Here is an 18509-nt window from a genome sequence, read left to right as displayed (position 1 = left end):
CGTGCCTATGAACATACATTACAGTATCAAAAATAGCTTTAATGAAAAGCAATATTTGACTTGAAGCAATATTAACTCCCAGATAATAATATTTAAACAGTTTTGCATTCAATAGTGACACAAGATACCGAATCAGAAAACAATATGGAATTTTACGACAGTCCTGAATGAGCTAGTGTATCGGTTCAGTATTTATAGTAATCTGACTATTTTATTGTAATCAGCCGAGTATGCTCGTTTCTCCTATTCGATGAAGTCTATCGTCACTGCTATGTCACCCTACTCGATGTCGCTAACACAACTCATGCATAATTATTGCGAAGTCACTAAGCCATTCCCAAAACATCGCATCAATCGTGCCATCATCCTGGTGAGTCTATCATGCGTATTATTTCCGGTTGGTCTTGTCATTATTTTGGTTAAGTTCTTTTTCGGTACTTAAATATTGTGAATGGACTCGTTATAAAGCCCCATTTAACCTCCTTTCGGCTTTACCGGGTAGTTTTCTAACAACCTGTTTAATTAAATCCTTGATGTAATGTTAAATTTACAAAGCTAAATAAACAGCAATTTGCAGTTTTTATTCTATTAATTGTTGTGTGCGATATGTTATACATTGATAACAGGTTGTGAGTTCATCGCCAACAGACAGACGCGGTGGGGGACAGAAGATAATAAAACAAGTACGTCTTTTGTAAATTTATTTGAAAATAAGCTTAATCTATGTATCTGATTGTAATGTGATTAAATCAATATATCTCTAAAATGTTACTAAAATTTATGTTAGTCTATAATCACATCACAACAACACAGTCATCATAGAGTAAATAAAACGTGTAACAAAAACATTGTGTCGAAAGTTATTCTCACAGTGTTGCCAGCTGCTGGTGACACCTGACAGGTGGCAGGTGGCAGATCACTCCCATTACTACTAAATATTTCTCGGTTTATATCATTTACTGCTCAGCTACCGGACTTGCTATGAGATCGTATTTTGTTATTAATCGGTAAAGTCTTTACAGTTGGCAATATTGAGTTTGGTTAGGTTACAATGTTTGAAAACAATTGAACGAATTTTACTTGTAACCCAAGTTTTATCGATGAACATCAAAACTATATCAATTTAATGATCTTAATTGAAGTAGAAGGAATGTCACTCGGTAATGGAATTAAAGAATAGAAATAAAAATTATTATTGGCACTAGAGTAACTTTGACCAATTAATCATGTTGTACAATAAGTGAGTAATCTTGGCCTTTCAATGTTTTACAAAACGTAACACAATTATGAATTGTATGACATTTATCTACACCCATGCTTTAAATCCTCTATTAAAGATTCTAAAACAGTTACTTGCCAACATTAAAACACCCAATGTCCTAATAACCATTACATCATCCAAACGAGTGTTGTAATGAAATTCAGTACAACATTACATCATCCGTTTTCACAATAACACTCTTTTGGATGATATTATGGTTACTAGGACTGGCTTTTTTAATGTTAGTAGTAAGCTAACTGTTTCAGTATCTTTTAGAGGATTTATATTATGGGTCTAGATAAAGTCTTGCATGCACCTGTTGATAATTAGGTATTAAAACACTCATGTAGTATCTATTACCACATTCGTGTTTTAATAACCCTTATTACACAAGAGTTGCATAAATATCATCTTTATCGATAATATTATGTTGCGCACCGATAAGTTGTTGCCACCCTTGCCAGCCACTATTTCTATGAATTTAATCTAATCTTAAATACAGTTACATCTGTTATTATTAATATTTACAGTAATTTACATCACACGGTGTGGTGCGCTGCGCCATGGCAAACCACACACAACCTAATCAATTAATGTAAGGAACTACTTCGAAGATCATCGTATTGTATTTATCTCTATCTGAATAAAACCTCAACTGCTTGCTCGAGAAACAAACAAGTTCTAACAAAAAAAAATTTGAACCATAAGATTTTCCTATTATTTTTTATTTAATTTTAATCTTATTCTGTTTTTTATTGACGTCTTATGAGTAATGTCCTTATGTATGTCTAGCTGAGCCCATTTTTTTTAATAAGTTAACATATTGTCAGCACAGTACTGTATTTACAATTTAGTTTGGTAATGATAATATAACATACAAACATAACAAGTTTATCGTAAATGAACACAGCCATCGACGTACGATCTTAAATTGGGATTTAAAATGGAGTATTTTGTTACGTTGTTACACAATGAGCATGTACAAAAACAGTAACATGAGTTTTAACTACAAATAACTAAACTGAAATGCGTTCTTACATCCCTTTCTTTTCGTTTAACTTCGATGTAACTAATAGCATTATACTTTGACACACCTGGAGTTACATTTTATTCTTTTGTAATTGACCTATGATATTGTTGTGTCCGCGCATAGAGAATCATTTAATGTAGGCGTGGGCAGTAGGTGATCTAGTGTGGTGTTATGTGGTAATGTGTGATACTGTGTGTCGTCGGGTGTGTGTCACAACGCGTACTGTGTTAATGACGGCTCAGCTTCAGCTTTCTCCTGAAAAAAAAAACAGTTCATTAAAATGTATCCACCATATACACTATACTAAGTCTGGCCATAACAACTGTTACATTTAAATAGACAAAATATTACATTTGAATTAGAAATCTGTCATTTTTATATTATGATTGTTCATTGAGTTTTCTCATTTTGGCGCCAAATACATTGTACAATATTTTGCGATATTAAAATGGAGTGGGGTGATAAAGAGAACCGAATCGCTGTGATTACATTACACAAAGTAGGTATGGAGCCAAATGCAATTTTTAAAACTCTCCATACGCTTGGTGTTAGTAAAATGTTTGTGTACGGCGCTATTAATAGGTACAACGAGACCTCCTCTGTTTGTGACACAAAAAGATCTGGCCGTTCGCGTAGTGTTCGTGCGAAAAAGATCAAGTAAGTAAAGTCGAACCAGTAAGGGAAGGAATTGAAAGAAGATAGCACCTAGAACCATGTCGCGTAATTTAAAACATGACTTAGGACTTGCAACCTATAAGAGTACCTACTAGTAATTTCTTAACGGACAATTTAAAGAAGAATAGGGTGGTAAGATCAAAACAACTACTGAAGCGGTACTCAAAGGGAAGCCACGGAAGAATTGTGTTTACGGATGAATTTTTTTTTACAATTGAGCAATATTTTATACAATGAATACAATTAAATATAACTACAACCTTAACAACTCTGTTATTCCCAGGACAGATAAATGCTTCAGTCAACAAAGCGTATAAAAGTCTTGGTTTTGTTATCCGTACAAGTCAGCCATTTTCAGATATTGCATGCATCAAACTATTATATAACGCATATGTTCGCAGTCACCTTGAGTACTGCTGTTCAATTTGGAACCAGCATTTTGTAGTAAACCAGAAAAATATTAAACGAATACAATAAAAATTCATACATCACCTTGAATATCGCAGTATAAAGATAAAGACTACTTAAGTTCGTGTAGGCATTTCAAACTATCAACTCTTAAAGATAGAAGGATAATATCAGATATGTCCTTACTATACGATATCTGTCACGGCACCATAGATACTTCTGAACTATTAAATCAATATTTATCCTCAAACTAAGAGCGCCAACACGCCGCACCCGCCATACGCCCATGTTTTTTGTATCACAGTGTCACTCGAGATACTCTCAAAATCGTCTAACGAGCCGCATTCCCAACATCTATAAAAGGCCCTTCACAGGCTTAGATATTTTCTACCTTACCAAAAATAAATCTATTTTGAATATTAAAAATATATTGTTAAACAAATATGACATCAGTCAAACCACCTAAATTCTTAAAAAAACACTGATAATAACAACACACTACACACCCAAACACACACACACACACACACACACAGAAAACATGATATTATGCGTACATTTTTTTTCCTTGCTCGCTTTGCTATATTTGTTTTATCTCGAGTAGATTATTCATGTATTCATGATTATTTTTTAGTATTTGCCTATATAATATAAAATCACTGTTGGCTAATGATGTGTACTTTATTACCTAGCTAATAAGGGATGTAATGTGCTGTATATTTTATGAAATAAATATTTCAACAAACAAAATGACCGTATTTATGCTCAAAGCTCTAAGGAAGCTTCCCAATTAGTCGACAGAGTGCAACCTGGGCACTATCCGACTTCTTGGGGGAGTATTAGCTATAAAAGAGTGACTGAACCATACTTTTGTGAAAAAGGTATCAAAACATCGGCACAAGTGTATCAAGATACCATTCTTGAGAAGGTAGTGAAGACCCTTAACAACACCATGTTCAATAACCAAGAATGGTCCTTCCACCAAGACTCGGCGCCGGATCATAAAGCTCGGTCTACGCAGTTTTGGTTGGAAACGAACGTTTCGGTCATCATCAGAGCTGAAGGCTGGCCGTCGTCTAGTCCCGATCTTAATCCGCTAGTTTATGATTCATGGTCAGTTTTAGAGAGTACGGCTTGCTCTAAGCGCCATGAATTTGGTGTCTATAAAACAATTCGTACGATTGGCAGAGAAGAATATTCCCATGGAAAGAGTGCGTGCTTCTATTGATAACTGGCCTCAACATTTAAAGGAAGATCGTATTGAAGCCAATAGAGACCACTTCCCAATAAACTTTTTATATTTTAAATTGTTTTATATTTATGTATTAAACTAACACACTGTAAAAGTAATAAATGTTATTTGCAATAGAATTTAATAGGGGAACGACAAGAACCGGGAACCCTTGAACCAGCCATAGTCACAGTTCGCGGCGCGAATTTAAGAGCCTGTACAAAATACTAACCAACGCAGATCATTGTCCGAGACAGAATTTATAAATACAATTGTCAATGGTTAACGTGGAATAATATAACACCGACAATTCCTATATCATAATTTCAGCCGGAAAACTTCCACAGCTGGACAAAGATCGCCATGACGATCGATCCTGCGCTGCCCTCATCCAACCTATTCCGGCGATTTTGACCAGATCGTCGGTCCATCTAGTCCTACCAACACCAGGTCTTCCGGAACCCTTCTTTTCATTCCGGAACGTCTTCGTTACCTCTCGGAGAAAAACATGACAAAACTATTTAAATTGTAATAAATTCGTAATAACAAATAAAAAACTATACTAATAAATGAAGAGCCCGATTTTTTATTCGGTTATACTGCGAAAACGACTAAACCGATCGGAATAATACTAATACCATGAGATGCAGCGTGTTTTGGAATAAGAAGTATTGGTATATGATATGTTGGTGATTAAATATATCCAATATAGCCGATAAGTTATTCTTATCGCCTAATATTTGACGCGTAAATTGCAATTTCCATACAAACTTTATATCGCTGGTAAGCTATACGTCGTCTTATTGACAGATAGCGTGCACGGATAAGGTGAGTTACCGTCGATAAGTTTATTGGGACAGAAAAGTCAACGATAGTTACGATTTTTCTCAAGTAGACTGAATATTGGGAACAGCCGTTAGTAATCAAGTAAGTAAATATATATTTTTTTAATTACGTATATAGTCAAGCAACTGTGATGAGCGGACACAGTATACTTAGTTGATATGGCGAAACAGCTTTGCCGGGACAGCTAGTATAATATATCTCAATATTTTGAAAAGCCTGATGATCATTATAAAAAATAATATATACGTTGAGATAACCAACACCTAAATCCACAACCCGAGCCATTTTCGTGAAAAATATTATATGAATGGATTCTATTAAACACATGTAAAAAAACAAAAACATATAAACACACCCAAATCAAATTGTTGAAAGATTGAAATAAAAATTTACATTGAAATTAATAAAATATATTATATACAAAACTACTCATCGATAGCACCGCTACGTTTAAAATAATTAATATGAAAAAATTATCACAACGAAATAAATAATTATAAAAAAAATCAAGTGCGGCACTACTAACACTTGTTCAGATATTGAAGCCATCCTGCGTGCGTGAGAATAGAGCGGTGTTGTCGAGGGACTCCTGCAAAACAACCACACATCGGTCACGTTTCGGACCACTTTGCTTTCTGAACGGAATTCATACGATAACAACTCTAATTCGAATCAAATTTTTAATCTAGGCGATAGTCCCATTCAATTTGCTTATGCAGTATTTGTAGATAGATAAAAATGCAAAACTAGCAATTAAATATCAAGCTTCCTACGATTACTAATTTCCAGTAAAGCTCGACATGTGTAGTTGTGAAATGAGATAACGAGTCTGAGTCGATTGTGTAGTTGTGAAATGAGACCGCGAGTCAGTATCGAATGTATAGTTGTGAAGTGAGATAGCGAGTCAGTATCGTAAGTGTGGTTGTAAAGTAACACCGCGAGTCTGAGTCGATTGTGAAGTTGTGAAATGAGACCGCGAGTCAGTATCGAATGTATAGTTGTGAAGTGAGATAGCGATTCAGTATCGAATGTATAGTTGTGAAGTGAGATAGCGCGTTAGTATCGTAAGTCTGGTTGTAAAGTAACACCGCGAGTCTGAGTCGATTGTGTAGTTGTGAAACGAGATAACGAGTCTGTTTCGAATGTGTAGTTGTGGAATGAGATAACGAGTCTGTTTCGAATGTGTAGTTGTGAAGTGAGATAGCGAGTCAGTGTTGTACAGAATGTTAATGTAGTATATTGCTACAACTGTGTGTACTGTCACATTGTGTGCGCGCGTGTATGTGTACGTACAGTTGTGTAGTCGCACCGAGGGCCAGTGTCGGAGGTCGCTGGACTCGTGCTCGTGGCGTCGCTCGACGCGTGGTGGCTCGCTGCGATTGACACACCCCTCGTGTATGTGTACAGACGTAACGTCGGAGCCGGGAATCTCAAACATCACTTCTAATAATAGGTTTTCCTGAAAATTGAAGCGTTAATAGCAACATCAACCTTAGCTACTTGTTATTTTTTTTTTTAATAGGTACACACAACAGAATTACAACAAATACATAATAAACAAAATAAACTATCAGCTAAATACAAGATAGGCTGCAACTCCACGAGGGTGTGTACTCAGCATGTTTAGCATAAATTAATAACTATGCAAATACAACAGTAATAGCGATTTTAAAACTAACTTTAGGTAATGTAGTATTATAAAAGAAAAAGATAGAGAAAATATATATTTGGACAAATAGAAGTGAATAATTATGGTAGTTATATTAAGATGCTTTTTTAAAAATTTAAACTAATTAAGGAATTTATATAAACTAGATTTCCATTTACAAACAGATGAACTGTGGATGTCAGGTACTTCACTGATTTCGAGTAGTAGTGCATAGTATTGACGACAAATTCTATAGATAGGGTTATGGAAGGACACGTTATTATTGCAGAACGGAATGATAAAAGGATGTTCATGTCTTGAAGACCGATTGGGAACTCTTAGATGAATATTCGACAAGAGGAAAGTAGAAATTGTTCCATCGAGTATTTTGTATAAAGTCGTTAGGCCATGCAATTTGCGACGACTCTCGAGGCTCAGTAACTTGAAGTGAGATAGCCTTTCCTCATATGTAGTCAGCTCCCTTTTTAGACCAAACCTAATCGTCAATACGCGAAGAAGACGTCTTTGAATAGACTCAAGCATATCAGTATATGTATTATATTATAGTGACCAGACAATGGAGGCGTACTCGATTTGGCTCAGGATTAGCGACTTATAGAGTAACAGTAAACTATTTGGTGACTTGAATTCTTTAGTAGCTCTGCATATGAAGCCAGATAGCTTATTACATTTCTTGGCTATTGCTTCATAGTGATATTTAAAAGTTGGTTTCGAGTCAAAAGCAATACCTAGATCCCGTAAAACAAACTTCCGCTCAAGTGGTATATTATCAATTTTATAGTCAAACAAAATTGGGTTTTTAATACGAGTGAAACATATAATGGATATAATGGAGCATTTTTTTATACTCAAACTCATACTATTAGCACTACACCAATCGAGTAGAGTATCAAGATCCAATTGTAGATCAATACAGTCACTAACAGTTTTAATTCGATAAAAAATTTTAAGGTCATCCGCATAAAGTAGGGAAACATTTCTTAGCCTAGGGATCAGATCATTAATATATATAATAAACATCAATGGACCGAGATGGGATCCCTGAGGGACGCCGGATATGATAGAGACTCGTCGTGAGTAGAATCCCTTTAGCTACTAATTGACTACGATTGGATATATAAGATTTTATCCAACGTAAGAGGCAACCATGCAGACCCATAATCTCTAATTTACAGGCCAATATTCTATGATTTACTCTATCAAAAGCCTTTTGGAAGTCAGTATAGAGTCAACTTGACCATGATCGTTGAAAGCTCTACAAATAAAGTCTGTATACTCCATCAAGTTACTGGCGGTTGACCTATCCTTTTAAGAAACCGTGTTGCTTCTCAGTGATTTATTTATTTTATTGGAAAAACACAAACAGAAATACAAATACATGTGTAGACAATAAGTTATAAGAATTATAATACATGTATTCTAAACCACGTGTTCCGCTGATTTTTAACAATATTGCGTTATCTACGCTTAATACTACTAATGCTTAAAAATTAAGATTAAAAATAATATTTATAAGTAATAGTAATAGTGACATATATACATATTAAATATTAAAAAATAAAATAAAAATAATATAATCAAAGATATATAATAATATATACCTATACATATTATAGTAATACATTAAAATATATATTATACCTACTATCTATATTATACACATTTTAGGAGCCTGTATTCTATGTATAGTTCATATTTAAATTTTGTATTCGTCTTCTTGCTTTTTTCTTAATATACTTATAACCTGGGATTTAAATGTGGACTGCTTGTCATGAAAAATATCTAAATTAGTGAAGTATTCATTATATCTATAACACATTCTACGGACGGGTGATCGTATTCCAGCATTTGTACGCGATGGTGGTATATAAAAGTCTTTTAGTCGTGTCACGTGCACGCTTCGTGGTTTTGTAATGTACTTTATTAACTAAGTCAGTGCAATTTATGTTATTATGAATGATTTTGTATAAATAGAGTGATTCGAGTTGTATTCTACGGTGATGAAGTGATGTCATATTACGTTGTTTTAGTATGCTTCTGTAATCAAAAACATTTTTCAGGCATCTAAAATTAATTATTTTAAGCATTTTTCTCTGAATTTTTTCCAAAGTATCTGTGTAAATATTATACACAGGATCCCAAACTATGACTGCGTATTCAATAGTTGACCTTATGAGAGTACAATAAAGATATATAAAAGTTTTTAGGTTACGGAAGTTTTTTCCTATTCGGGAAACGAAACCAAGCATCTTAAATGCTTTGTTTGCTATATTATCAATGTGTTTATTCATTAGCATTTTTGAATCTAAAATGACTCCTAAATCACGAATTTCGTCAACCTTACTAAGTTTGTTGTTGTTAATATTATATGTAAAATTAATGGGTTTTTTCTTTTTTGTAAAAGTCATTGATTTGCATTTATTTATACTAAATTTTATTTTATTACCTTCACAATATTTAGCCAGACTGTCTAAATCAGATTGCAAGAGACAACAGTCATTATTATTCTTAATAATTTTGTAAATTTTTAAGTCATCAGCACACATCAAGAATTCAAAATTTTTTATAATATTACGAATGTCATTAATATATACAACAAAGAGGAAAGGGCCTAAAATTGAGCCCTGTGGAACACCAGAAGATACACTACAGAGTTGCGATTGATAGCCGTTAACAACTACTCTTTGCGTTCTATTGTTGATGTAAGACATAAACCATCTCAATAATGTTCCCTTTATGCCGTTAAATGCCAATTTTTCTAATAACTTTAAGTGGTCCACTTTATCAAACGCTTTCATGAAATCTGTATAGACTGAGTGAACTTGTTCACCAGCGTCCCATTTCTTCATATATAAAACCCGTGTAAACCGCCAGGTTGCTGACAGTTGAGCGGTCTCTGACAAAACCATGTTGTTGTGGTACTATACACGGTTCTATTACTGGGTAAACTCGATTATGTACCAACTTTTCAAAGATCTTCGCTAATGTTGATAGTATAGATATGGGCCGATAGTGTTCAATGTTGTCCCTAGCCTGATCTTTATGGACAGGAGTAATGTTTGCTGTCTTCCATCTTGCAGGAAATGTACCACTAGTTAAACTTCTGTTGAAAATAAAATGAATAGGTACTGCTATGTTTTCAGCACATTTTTTTAGAAAATAGGGATGCAAACCATCAGGCCCAGCCTTTTGTAATATCAAGAGACTTCAATTGGTTAATAACATCAGATCTCTTGAATGTAATATCGGCTATGATATCAGCATTTTCAGATGTAACTGTAGAAGGCTGCCATGTGTTAATATCCAGGTCACTAGACTCGTATACAGAGTTGAAGAATTCTGCAAACATATTTGCAATCTCTTTTTTGGATAACTGCTATTATCCATTTTCATACCTTTCATATACTTCCAGAAGGCTTTAATATTAGTTGAGATATTTTCTTCAGTTATCTTCATGAAGTGTTTGTGTACCTCTTTACATTTTTTTTGAAATTAGCTCGATACATGGAAAATAATTGGTATCGGGCGGTATCATGGGGCGATTTTTTATGTGCAGTCCACGCTTTTTCTTTCAGCTTAAATAGCTTTATTAGTTCATGGTTAAACCACTGAGGAAAGTTTGAGGACTTAACAAACTTAGTCGGCACATGACATTTGATTATTTCATATATGTTTTCATACAAAATTTTAACGCTATCATCAACTGTGGCACAGCTACTAAGTATACTATGCCATTTTATTAAAGAAATTTCACTATTTATAACGTCGTAGTCCGCTTTAAAATAGGAAAATTTGTATATTGGCTTTATATGTAAACCATTCCAGCTACCTACTTTCAGGTGAGAACATATCGCAGGATGGTGCCGGTCAGCCGTAACTAATGGAGATACACCGTAGCAATCAACAGTAGTATCACATAATAATAGGTCCAGTATCCGAGTGTTACAGTTTGGTTCCTTATTATACTGATGTATATTAAGGTACGACATCATATTACAAAGTGAAATACTTGTGGTAGTGACACTGGATATCTGCGGCACCATACACATGTTGTGAGCATCATAAAGCCATTGTATATCAGGTAAGTTGTAGTCACCAATGACACAGACATGTCGGGGGCTTAGTTGTGTATATAAGTTGCAAATCATCTCGAAGTGTTGACTATATACTGTGGAGCTAGTACGCGGCGGAAGGTACGTGGCAATAAGTAGTAATGATTCTGAATTATAATTGCTTTTATTCCGTCCACTGTAACTATTACTAATCGATGGCACGGATGTAGCTATAGAATCAACTGACGGTATTATGGGGATGTAAACTGTAGTCGCATTTAGTTCGCGGCGAACAGCGACAAGAGTACCCCCTACACGACTCTTGTCTGAGTTAAATAGATCGCGATCCGCTCGAAACACTAAATATCTATTATCGATTATTTCATTGCTTGAAATGTCAGCTGTTAAACCTGTTTCAGGTCGTAAACTAAGGACTCTAATATTTTGGCAAAACTGGATAAGATGCTTATAGGCCTATAATTAGTACAGTCGCTAGGGTCACCCGATTTGTGTATTGGTATGATGTGTGCTTCTTTCCAAGCATGAGGAAAAACACCAGAGCCTCTGAGCAATGCTTAATAAAGTAGGGAGGAATGCCATCTGGCCCAGCTGCTTTGTTGGGATCCAATGCAATGAGTTTCTTTAAAATATCCTCTTTAGATATGTGTACTCAAAATAGAGGATAATTAATAGTAGGCTGACTTGATAAAGAATCGTTCATGTGCCTATCTGGTTCAAAAACTGATGGAAATTACTCGGAGAAGAGTTCGGCTGCGGCTTCACCACCAGTTGCAATTTTGTCACCAAACTTAATGGTCTCGGGGATTGACGGTCCAAGTCTTTTACTTTTAATATAAGAAAAGAATAGTTTGGTTGAATTATTAAGCGACTCTTCCACACTTAAAAGGAATGAGTTATAACAAGCCTTAATCAGAGCCTTGGACCTAGAGCGTAATAACCGAAACTCGTCGAAGTCCCTCGGATTATTGGTTTTTTTATATTTTTTATGGATACGATTTTTCTCTTCTATACAGGCTTTCAAAGATTCTGAAAACCAAATAGGATAGTTCAAACGACCAATTCGCTTATATTTTGTGTTTCTTTTTATTGTGTCGTTAAGTATTTCATAAAAACATTTAACACTCAAGTTGACATCACTATGGCTTAAAATACTGTCCCATGTGTTATTATTAAGTTGTAGTATACAACTTTTTGTGTCACATTTTCAAGTTAGGCACCATTATAGATTTGTCTTGTATATTTTTAATATTGGATTCATTAGACACATCGATCTCAATGGCTGCGTGGTGTCGGTCGGGCACACATAATGGGGAACTCTCAGATAAAGATACGTCTGTCAGATCTGTCATAAAAAGATCAAGAGTACGATTATTTGAATTGCGAACATAATTATATTGCGACAGGCCACCCACCTCCAGTAGATCAATAAGTAGCGAAGATTTGGTATTGTAGGCTTTACTAGGGCACAGACGAGGAAGGGAAATGTTATCAAACGACCATGTAATACCAGACACATTAAAATCACCGAGAATAATAGTTTTAGAATTGTTTAGATTTAAGAGCGTATTACAACAATTATCATAAAAAGTGCGACATTGAGTGACATTCAGATCGGGAGGTAAGTATACGAGGTATATATTTAAGTTAAATCCACGAGGTCCTCGGTTCTCTCGTACTGTTATCCATATATCCTCTAATGAGCTTTCAAGTTCGGGATGTCTAATTGCAAATAGATTTTTCTTAAGTGCTAACAGAACGCCCCCACCGGATTGCTTTGACAAACAAGTAGATTTGCGGTCTCTACGAAATACGGTATACCTGTCATCCACAAATTCACTATTAGAGAAAGAGCTATCTAGGTTTGTTTCGCATAAACAGATAATATCATAATTCTCAATTAGGATATTTTTGTACAATTCCGTTAATTTACTTCTTATTCGGTTAACATTCTGATAAAAAAAAACTGATATTTAAAAATCCAAATAACGTAATAAACGTATAACCTTAAAACTAAATATTTATAGAAAACAATAAGTAATATATATCACAAAATTAGCTTCTCAAGACTCATGATATCTTTAATGTAAATAGCGGGTGAGGTGTCGTCTTTTCTTATATATACTCGGCCGAAAGCCAGCCAAAAGAAACACCGATGGTACTTATTATTCCATCATCAGCCGGAAGACTTCCACTGCTGGACAAAGGGCTCCCCCCAAAGATTTCCACGACGATCGGTCCTGCGCTGCCCTCATCCAACGTATTCCGGCGATCTTGATCATATCGTCGGTCCATCTTGTGGGGAGCCTACCAATACTACGTCTTCCGGTACGTGGTCGCCATTCGAGGACTTTACGGCCCCAACGGCCACCTGTCCGTCGAATTATGTGCCCTGCCCACTGCCACTTCAGATTCGCAATCAGTTGGACTATGTCGATAACTTTGTTTCTCCTACGGATCTCCTCATTTCTGATTCGATCTCGCAGGGAAACTCCGAGCATAGCCCTCTCCATTGCCCTATGAGCGACCATGAGCTTACTACTAATTATTGTGATGCAGTAAGCTCCGTGCAAAGATATTTGATATATTTTGAAACAAAAAGTGATATGTACCATGATGGCCCGCAGGCCGCGCGCGCCCGTCTTACGTTCCATGGCGAGGGAAGCGACAGCTCGCAGCGCCTCCTCGCTGAACGACAGCTCGCATTTGTCCATCGAGAACAGCAGCTTGTACTGCGCCACCTGCAAACAAAGACATTCTCTCAAACGGCACCAAACCAACTATGAACTAACCTTTATAACACCCTTAAAGCGGTGTGATCTCTGCAGAGTACACTCGGTAACTACTCGGAGGCTACTCCTATCATAAACAATTTGTTATGTTTTTAAAGTGATAAACCTCACTTCTAGGATTAATACAAAAATAAAATTTTGAAATCTGTAGATTTACAAGAGCAACATCTCAAGTCAATTTCCTATTATGCAAATATTGGGGTTGAGCAGGTTACCAACGGTAAAGTAGATCCTGTAGTTGAGAAGTCATAACCTGAGAGTTGAACAAAGCATACAAGATTTTATGACGATACGTCACTCTAACGGTTAGCTCAGTTGGGAGAGCCTGCACGGAACGCCAGAGGTCGTGGGTTCGAGCCCCACATCGTTCATAAAATTTTGTTTTCAAAATCTTATTTGTGTACTCCTCTTATATGGATACACGTGATCCACTCGGACGACGTGCAGTAAACGTACCGAGGAGAGCCTGCTTCTTATTTACTAATCATGCTACGGTTTTCTTCGGTAATGGCCGCCGGATGACGACAGTTCCTTTTGTTATTGGAAAGTTAGACGACTGCACTTGAATTCGTTGATCCAACTGTAGATGGTGTAAAAAAAATATCGCACGAAAGTCTTACATTTAAACCAACTTAATAAAAGGGGGAGGTATTCGGCTGTATTCTTTTTTTCTTACCTCAGAACTTTCGACTGGGCCTACCAATATTTAACCACATAAATGCTTGTACTTTTATACTGATAAATAAATTGTGCGAAATTATTCCCTAAACTTTCCAAAATATTCAAAAGTGCACTACGTTAATGTTCAAGTTTTCACTTCTATCCGCATTCCGGAGTGCAACCCGTTATTTTTTTGTTTTTGATGTTGATTTTTACTTAAGTTTGTGGTCGGAGATTTTTTATCCGGTTTTCAAGATAATTTATATTTTTTGATGTAGAGGTCGAAAATACATAGGAACTCGACAGCAGGCAGCAAGAGTGGTCAGTAAGTTACTTCTCCTTCTGATGATGTCACAAGCTCTTTAACGTATCCAATTTTTTTACTGTATTCGTAAGTAGATGTTCGTGCGGTTGACCTACAGTTTTAGCTGATTCCCATATATTAGGTTTACGTTGTTCTTTGATTATGTTGTCGTCACGGACAACGAGATTGTCGTATTTAACTATCGCATATTTCCCTTTGATTCTCTCTTCTGTCAGTTGTTGCACGAGAGACGGTCACTTTTCAAGTACACTTTTGGGATATTACATTTAATTAGAGGTGAAATATAGTGTATATTTCATTTATATTTAGAAAATATAAGTTTATATATTCAATATACTCACAATAGCATTTTTGGGTTCAGTGAGTATCCGTACTAAGAGATCCTGGTTCAGACTGTGGAACGGCACCAGCACCGGAAACCGACCCACGAACTCCTGAAATATATAATATGCATTTTTGGATAATGTCCAGATTGCGGTTAACGGTAATGTATCTTTAACAACAAGAAATAATATAAATGATATGTGTCGACGACCCGATCCACCTTAACACAGCCACGAAAGGACTTTAAGCCCTTTATTTAGTACCTTCTTCATCAGAATCAATACAAAAGTTGTAGAACTATCTAGGGGTTTCAAAATTAAAGAAGGTAAATGGCGATGGGCTTGATAGAGGATAAGAAAATGGAGTAAAATTTTATTACACAAATAAAATTTGAAAAACAAAATTTTATGAACGATGCGGGATTCGAACCCACGACCTCCGGCGTTCCGTGCCGGTGCTCTAACCAACTGAGCTAACCGTTCGAGTACCGCCTCGTCATAAAATTCTGTTTGCTTTGTTCAACTCTCAGGTTGTGGCTTCATCTACAGGATCTACTTTACAGTTAATCTGCTCAACCCTAATATTTGCATATTAGGAAATTGACTTGAGATGTCGCTCTTGTAAATCTAAACAATATGTTGCGTTTTTTTAAAGTGATAACCCTCACTTTTAGGATTAATACACAAATAAAATATAAAAAAGAAAATTTTAGCTCAGTTGGTTAGAGCACCGGCACGGAACGCCGGAGGTCGTGGGTTCGAATCCCACATCGTTCATAAAATTTTGTTTTTCAAATTTTATTTGTGTATTAATCCTAGAAGTGTTATCAGTTACCACTTTAAAAAACATAACATATTGTTTAAAATTTTATTACTACTTCCGAGAAAGAAAAGCGATAGATCAAAAAATCTGTGGAATGATGACCCTAATGGCAATCAGTAACCGAGAGCAGTGAAAATCTAAATAGTCTAATAACATAAGGATTTAATTACTGTGGGTCTAAATAAATTATGCTTGTGGAGTCGCACCAGAATAGCACCACCCCATCTCCTCCAGTTGGTGTCACAAAAGGCGACTATGGGATACAAAGAAAGGAGGATGGGCAGCAGCATCCTTCCGAGAAGCACCAATATTTACTGCGATCGCCAACCCGCCAGCGAATAGTGGCGATTATGGCAAAAAAAACCATGAAAAAACATGACATACACAGTAAGGCCCCAGCCCCCAGTCCTCGTGGTGGCCACGGTAGCAGTCACATAAAAGACGGGCAGGGGGGGTGCTAAGAATCCCCGGGTTCGGCAATGCTACCACAAACGAAGACGCAGTGTTGGTAGGCCCCCCACAAGTTGGACCGACGATCTGGTCAAGATCGCCGGAATACGTTGGATGAGGGCAGCGCAGGACCGGTCGTCGTGGAGATCTTTGGGGGAGACCTTTGTCCTGCAGTGGACGTCTTCCGGCTGATGATGGGTCTAATAAAAAGGCTTTTACTTTCATTACATGTACAGTGTTCAGCTGACGTACCGGTATCATGCCGAAGTCGATGAGGTCCCGCGCCTGCACCTTGCGCAGCCAGGCGTCCCGCTCGTCACACTCGTGGCTGGCCGTGTCCAGCGGCGACGCGTCTGCGGCCGCGGCAGCGAATGCGGCGCGACGCCCCGACTTGGGGTCCCACGCACCGAACCCGAGGTACTTCTCGTTGTTGCGCCGCTGGATCAGTCTGTAGAGCATGTGATACTGTTAAGTACCCCACTTCCCGGAACTATTTAAACGGGGAGATTGGCTGATGTGGAATCATGTGTGGCCATCGTAAGGTTGGAACTGTCAGAAATTGGACCAGCCAGCGGATCGTTGGAACTTTTTATAACTTCATATTGTGTTGTACCGCCTTTCTCGGGACCTCAAATTGAGATTTGAGCAAATTTATCTTTGAGACCTAAAATAGTATGACTTAAAGTAAATAGATTAACTAAGCCCTCGCATGAAAACTCAATGTATCTCTTTTTAATGAAAATATAATGTATCTCACAAGTAGGTAATACATATTATATTAAATTAGATTGTTCAGTGCGATGGCCAAGTCAATCTAATTAATTAACCATAAGATGTTGCTAGATATAGTTGCAGTCAATGTATTTAATTCGAAAGCCCGATTCTTGACTGTTTGTGCCTTATTGGATTAAAGGTCTCGCTTTATCGAATCATAGCAGATGGTGGTAAGATTTGATTGCAGCTTCCTCCCTTTTCAGAATATGCAACAAATTATGCTTTACACGGACCTGTCTCTTCACCTGGTAGACTTATAAACTCCTCGTTAGAGGCCAGGCTGACTTTCTCAGCCAGAGTCGTATTCGTATAAGAATAAACTCATTTTGATTATAGCTTCGTTTTAGAAAGAATAAGGGTTATTAGTTCGATCAATTGATTGAAGATACTGACAAACCGTTGGAATTTAACCGCTAGGAATTTTAATTATTGCCTAAAAACAAGAATGTAAATTGGGCGTAACATCTTAGTCTAGCTGGGGAGGGTATATTTGTATATAGAATTGGGTCGACTCTCATCCCTTATTTTTTTTTATTAAAGCAGTCCTCAATTCGCGACTACGCTGCCCTCTCTGAACGATCAAAAGGTTCCGAAATTGGAGGCGTATCGTAAAATTAACATGGAGATGCGACAGAGTAGACTTGTGGGCACCAAAGGTTTTTACTAGGTATTTACTGTATGGTAAAATATAAGGCTGAATTCAAGCTAACCCAAGGCTAGCTTACCCTTTAAGCGAATATTTTTGAAGGAAGAGCGTTACCGCCTAAAAGTGCTCTATATTTAAAATTTAATCGGAGAACTTTGTAGAAAGAGTTTTAGGACATAGTATTTTCTTTGATTTACGCCGAGTGTTACACATTTAAATAAATCACTTTTAAACGATTAAAACGCGTGTAATTGTAACTGTTTTAACATAAGTTTTATGCGTTAAAGTTACATTTTTATTATTATTTTAGTTTTATCCGACGTTGCAAGACCTTTCCAGATCTCGTTTTCAAGGGGACTGCAGATGAAATGAGTCAACGATAGTATTTGTCATAGTTGTCATTATGAAGTATAGCTCCATTTATTTCCTCGGAGGTGGTATTTGCTGTACATAGATGGTTTTTGGCAAAATTTACTGACAGTGTCGTCTTCTCTTTTGGTATGTGTAGTTATGAGTTTTAATTTAG

At 36.4% G+C, this 18509-nt stretch overlaps 1 protein-coding gene across 4 annotated transcripts in view; it reads right to left on the bottom strand.

The window, feature by feature from the left end:
* Positions 1–688: 688 nt before the first annotated feature.
* LOC126968596 (ATP-dependent Clp protease ATP-binding subunit clpX-like, mitochondrial) overlaps positions 689–18509 on the bottom strand; it is a 42761-nt gene continuing 24940 nt past the window's right edge. The window contains exons 9-14 of one of the 4 annotated variants that reach the window (XR_007730256.1): positions 16816–17011; positions 15309–15401; positions 13803–13931; positions 6745–6910; positions 5978–6040; positions 689–2546 (exon numbers count right to left, since the gene is read on the bottom strand). Coding sequence is in view for 3 of the 4 variants with exons in the window: in XM_050813611.1 (XP_050669568.1) it covers positions 5984–6040; positions 6761–6910; positions 13803–13931; positions 15309–15401; positions 16816–17011 (625 nt within the window). In the remaining variant the exon portion in view is untranslated. The remainder of the gene's footprint in view (positions 2547–5977; positions 6041–6744; positions 6911–13802; positions 13932–15308; positions 15402–16815; positions 17012–18509) is intronic. The other 3 variants (XM_050813611.1, XM_050813612.1, XM_050813613.1) reach the window with 3 other exon arrangements.

Source organism: Leptidea sinapis, chromosome 16, assembly GCF_905404315.1.
Source record: "Leptidea sinapis chromosome 16, ilLepSina1.1, whole genome shotgun sequence".
Lineage (NCBI taxonomy): Eukaryota > Metazoa > Arthropoda > Insecta > Lepidoptera > Pieridae > Leptidea > Leptidea sinapis.
Note: the sequence above shows the minus strand (reverse complement) of the source record. Positions and strands in the feature narration are given on the sequence as shown.